This window comes from Oncorhynchus clarkii, chromosome 13, assembly GCF_045791955.1.
Source record: "Oncorhynchus clarkii lewisi isolate Uvic-CL-2024 chromosome 13, UVic_Ocla_1.0, whole genome shotgun sequence".
Taxonomy (NCBI): domain Eukaryota; kingdom Metazoa; phylum Chordata; class Actinopteri; order Salmoniformes; family Salmonidae; genus Oncorhynchus; species Oncorhynchus clarkii.
In genome coordinates, this window is record NC_092159.1 from 59,471,836 (window position 1) to 59,477,835 (window position 6,000).

The 6,000-nt window shown below is 45.2% G+C and overlaps 1 protein-coding gene across 1 annotated transcript in view; it reads left to right on the plus strand.

Annotated features, from left to right (window-relative positions):
- Positions 1–6,000, plus strand: part of LOC139423609 (BAH and coiled-coil domain-containing protein 1-like) — a 160,943-nt gene that overhangs the window by 150,144 nt on the left and 4,799 nt on the right. Inside the window, exons 17-19 of the mRNA XM_071175194.1 lie at positions 1,323–1,532; positions 3,318–3,491; positions 5,856–6,000. The exon at positions 5,856–6,000 is cut by the window's right edge and continues 142 nt beyond it. Of these exons, the coding sequence (XP_071031295.1) occupies positions 1,323–1,532; positions 3,318–3,491; positions 5,856–6,000 (529 nt within the window). The remainder of the gene's footprint in view (positions 1–1,322; positions 1,533–3,317; positions 3,492–5,855) is intronic.

Genomic DNA, 6,000 nt, shown 5'->3' on the forward strand with positions numbered 1-6,000 from the left:
TGTAGAGAGAAACACTACCATAGAAACACTTCTATAGAAACACTACCAGAGAAACTACTATAGAGAGAAACACTACTATAGAAACACTACCATAGAAACACTACCATAGAAACACTACCATAGAGAGAAACACTACCATAGAAACACCACCACAGAGAGAAACACTAGCATAGAAACACTACCATAGAAACACTACTATACAAAACACTACCATAGAAACACTACCATAGAAACACTACCATAGAAACACTACCAGAGAAACACTACCATAGAGAGAAACACTACCATAGAGAGAAACACTACCATAGAGAGAAACATTACCATAGAAACACTACTATAGAAACACTACCATAGAAACACTACCATAGAGAGAAACACTACCATAGAGAGAAACACTACCATAGAAACTCTACCATAGAAACACTGCCATAGATAGAAACTCTACCATAGAAACACTGCCATAGAGAGAAACACTACCATAGAAACTCTACCATAGAAACACTACCATAGATAGAAACACTACTGTAGAGAGAAACACTACCATAGAAACTCTACCATAGAAACACTGCCATAGAAACACTACTATAGAGAGAAACACTACCATAGATAGAAACACTACCATAGAAACACTACCATAGAAACACTACCATAGAAACACTGCCATAGAAACACTACCATAGAGAGAAACACTACCATAGATAGAAACACTACCATAGAGAGAAACACTACCATAGAAACACTACCATAGATACACTGCCATATAAACACTACCATAGAGAGAAAAACTACCTTAGAAACACTACCATAGAGAGAAACACTACTGTAGAGAGAAACACTACCATAGAAACACTACTATAGAAACACTACTATAGAAACACTACTATAGAAACACTACCATAGAAACACTACCATAGAGAGAAACACTACTATAGAGAGAAACACTACTATAGAAACACTACTATAGAGAGAAACACTACCAGAGAAACACTACCAGAGAAACACTACCATAGAAACACTACTATAGAAACACTACTATAGAAACACTACTATAGAAACACTACCATAGAAACACTACCATAGAGAGAAACACTACTATAGAGAGAAACACTACTATAGAAACACTACTATAGAGAGAAACACTGCCATAGCCCACCTACAATATTAATAATACAATATGTCTGCCCTGTAGTTAAGTTATTAGACCTACATTGTCCATTGTAGTGTTGTAATTCTATTTCTATGTTGTGTACCGATCTGAGTCACGGCACCAATGCAACTTGCAATGCTATACTCTTACTCTGTGTGTGCTCTCTCTCTCTCAGCAGCCAGTGCAGACAGCGGCGGCCAGGAGGGCTGGACGGGGACCCCGCTGATGATGCGTGGGGGCAGGAGGAAAGGGATGGGGGGAGCTCTCGGGGTCCAGGGGTCCGCACGGCTGCAGCAGCCCAGGGCCAGGGTCCTCCGAGCCAGGAGTCAGGAAGCCATGGAGGGGGGAGAGACCTCCCCTACAGAGAGTGAATCCTCCAACCAGGGTGAGTGGGCTGAGGTGACTGGGTGGAGGGGGAGGGGGAAGACAGGGACAGATACTGTTAGATGAGTGGGACAGGGGGACAGGGTGCCTCTATTCTCCAGCCAGGTCATGGACTCAGTACACTGTACCCTTCACTCAGCACACTGTACCCTTCACGCAGCACTCAGCACACTGTACCCTCTACTCAGCACACTGTTCCCTCCACTCAGCACACTGTACCCTCCACTCAGCACACAGTACCCTCCACTCAGCACACTGTACCCTTCACTCAGCACACTGTACCCTCCACTCAGCACACTGTACCCTCCACTCAGCACACTGTACCCTTCACTCAGCACACTGTACCCTCCACGCAGCACACTGTACCCTTCACACTGTACCCTTCACTCAGCACACTGTACCCTCCACTCAGCACACTGTACCCTCCACTCAGCACACTGTACCCTCCACTCAGTACACTGTACCCTCCACTCAGCACACTGTACCCTTCACACAGTACCCTTCACTCAGCACACAGTACCCTTCACTCAGCACACTGTACCCTTCACTCAGCACACTGTACCCTTCACACAGTACCCTTCACTCAGCACACAGTACCCTTCACTCAGCACACAGTACCCTTCACTCAGCACACAGTACCTTTCACTCAGCACACTGTACCCTCCATTCAGCACACTGTACCCTCCACTCAGCACACTGTACCCTTCACACAGTACCCTTCACTCAGCACACTGTACCCTTCACTCAGCACACTGTACCCTTCACACAGTACCCTTCACTCAGCACACAGTACCTTTCACTCAGCACACTGTACCCTTCACTCAGCACACTGTACCCTTCACTCAGCACACTGTACCCTTCACTCAGCACACTGTACCCTTCACTCAGCACACTGTACCCTTCACTAGGTGTGGAAGGCACCTCTGACCTGTCATCAAGCTTGTAAACAACCTTCTTCATTAGTCAACTCCTTCTATAGAGCACAGGATGCATTTACAATCATATCACATTGTCCCATGCACTCTATACACAAGTTAGGGAATAAAACACACACACACATGCAGAAGGCTGCCACTCGAGCCCTCGTGTGAGTTTAGTTAATTTGTTAATTCATCTGAAAGTGATCCCTGTCAGTGTTCAGAGGGGAGTGAGAACGTGTTGATGAACGCCTCGTAAATGACAAGTGGGGTCGGCAGCGCGCGGACACCCGACACCTCTGCTAGTGTGTGTGTGTGTGTGTGTGTGTGTGTGTGTGTGTGTGTGTGTGTGTGTGTGTGTGTGTGTGTGTGTGTGTGTGTGTGTGTGTGTGTGTGTGTGTGTAAGAAGCTAGGCCACAGCTGCCTGTTAGAGGATCTGACAGGCCATGGAGACAAGCAGGCTGGACCACAGAGCAGTTACAGGCTACAGAGACACACACACACACCACGTGCACTCATCACAAGAGCACACACACATACACACGTACACACAAGCGAGCCAGCATATGCATTTAAACCCACACACACACAATCAGTCAGAGCTCAGTACTCCAGACACACTTCAGGTCCCAGCCCCAGAGAACAACATTCAGAAGCTCCTGGTATCTCATCATTATGAATGGTTATTTGTTTTCCTCCAGGAAGACAACAAGATAATGAGGTAATTGCTAAATGTTAGAATGTAGAAAACACGTTTTGGGGAAATACAAGCCTCTAAATGCTTTCTAATGATAAGCACAGGAAGTCTGTTAGAGGAAGTGGATAGGCTGGATTTAGACACAATACGATGTATGTTGTTCTCTCTTTAGAAGACGAAGAAGAGGAAGGAAGTTATGACAGTGACGAAGGACAAGACCTCAAAGCACAACCCTCCCGAGACGTCTCTTCATGCTCCACTGTGACTGGTCCATCCCCCTCGTCTGTCGTCAAGCTGGAGGCCAATCAGAAAGCCCGGAACAAAAAAGAGAGGCAGGAGCTTTACGGTAAGAAGACAGGCCTGGTGTGTGTGTGTGTGTGTGTGTGTGTGTGTGTGTGTGTGTGTGTGTGTGTGTGTGTGTGTGTGTGTGTGTGTGTTTTGTGTGTGTGTGTGTGTGTGTGTGTGTGTGTGTTTTACGCTACTTAATTTCTGTCACCAAAATTAAGAATCTCAATAACATTGGTCAGCTTTGACATGTTTACAATGTTTACTAAATATTTGTCATACACAAGTACTGATGCTCACAAGGTGTACATGGTACTATAAACATCTATATCCCCTAAAATATATATAAATATTATAATTATAATCATCTCCAGGAAGGGCATCTGTTTTGTTTTAGTCTGTGGGGTCGTTACTGGTCTAAAATCTTCTGTAATTCCTGATTGAGAGAAAAGAGAAAGGAACACTGGTTCAGGACTGATAGTATACACTGTCTGTTATTCAGTACCACATCAATGTTTAGTTCCTACCTTACCAATTCAGAGAGCACATTGACTCCCCTATCACTGACTGTCTACACTGATACCTGTCTACCACTGCCCCTCTACACTCATACCTGTCTACCACTGCCCCTCTACACTCATACCTGTCTACCACTGCCCCTCTACACTGATACCTGTCTACCACTGCCCCTCTACACTCATACCTGTCTACCACTGCCCCTCTACACTCATACCTGTCTACCACTGCCCCTCTACACTCATACCTGTCTACCACTGCCCCTCTACACTCATACCTGTCTACCACTGCCCCTCTACACTCATACCTGTCTACCACTGCCCCTCTACACTCATACCTGTCTACCACTGCCCCTCTACACTCATACCTGTCTACCACTGCCCCTCTACACTCCTGTCTACCACTGCCCCTGTACACTCATATCTGTCTACCACTGCCCCTCTACATTCTCATACCTGTCTACCACTGCCCCTCTACACTCATACCTGTCTACCACTGCCCCTGTACACTATATCTGTCTACCACTGCCCCTCTACACTCATACCTGTCTACCACTGCCCCTCTACACTCATACCTGCCCACTGCTACACTCATACCTGTCTACCACTGCCCCTTACCTGTCTACCACTTCCCCTCTACACTCATACCTGTCTACCACTGCCCCTCTACACTCATACTTGTCTACCACTGCCCCTCTACACTCATACCTGTCTACCACTGCCCCTCTACACTGATACCGGTCTTTTCTTCCTGGCATTGATTTTACAGATTGTGGCTTTTTTGAGGAACTTGCAAAGACTGTACAGTGGGGCAAAAAAGTATTTAGTCAGCCACCAATTGTGCACGTTCTCCCACTTAAAAAGATGAGAGAGGCCTGTAATTTTCATCATAGGTAGACTTCAACAATGACAGACAAAATGAGAAAAAAATCCAGAAAATCACATTGCAGGATTTTTAATGAATTTATTTGCAAATTATGGTGGAAAATAAGTATTTGGTCAATAACAAAAATGTATCTCAATACTTTGTTATATACCCTTTGTTGGCAATGACAGAGGTCAAACGTTTTCTGTAAGTCTTCACAAGGTTTTCACACACTGTTGCTGGTATTTTGGCCCATTCCTCCATGCAGATCTCCTCTAGAGCAGTGATGTTTTGGGGCTGTTGCTGGGCAACACGGACTTTCAACTCCCTCCAAAGATTTTCTATAGGGTTGAGATCTGGAGACTGGCTAGGCCACTCCAGGACCTTGAAATGCTTCTTACGAAGCCACTCCTTCGTTGCCCGGGCGGTGTGTTTGGGATCATTGTCATGCTGAAAGACTCAGCCACGTTTCATCTTCAATGCCCTTGCTGATGGAAGGAGGTTTTCACTCAAAATCTAACGATACATGGCCCCATTCATTCTTTCCTTGGCCATAGAGTTTGGAGTGTGACTGTTTGAGGTTGTGGACAGGTGTCTTTTATACTGATAACAAGTTCAAACAGGTGCCACTAATACAGGTAACGAGTGGAAAACAGAGGAGCCCCTTAAAGAAGAAGCTACAGATCTGTGAGAGCCATAAATCTTGCTTGTTTGTAGGTGACCAAATACTTATTTTCCACCATAATTTGCAAATAAATTCATAAAAAATCCTACAATGTGATTTTCTGGATTTTTTTTCTCATTTTGTCTGTTATAGTTGAAGTGTACCTATGATGAAAATTACAGGCCTCTCTCATCTTTTTAAGTGGGAGAACTTGCACAATTGGTGGCTGACTAAATACTTTTTTGCCCCACTGTATATGAGGTTATTTTACCTTTAGTTGAATGCACTAATTGGATTGTAAGTCACACTGAATGAGAATGCTAAATGACTAAAATACTAAATGCAGTATTACTAAATATAATTCTCGATTGAACCATGCAGGTTCCCAGAGTTTGTCCGGGGCAGAGGGAGAGGTGAAGGTGAGGAAGAGGGCCCCCTGTAGGCTTGGCATGGTCACTGCAGCCAAGAAGCACCCAGAGTATCAGGACCAGTCAGAGGGGATGAGGAGGGCTGGTGGACCCAGGTC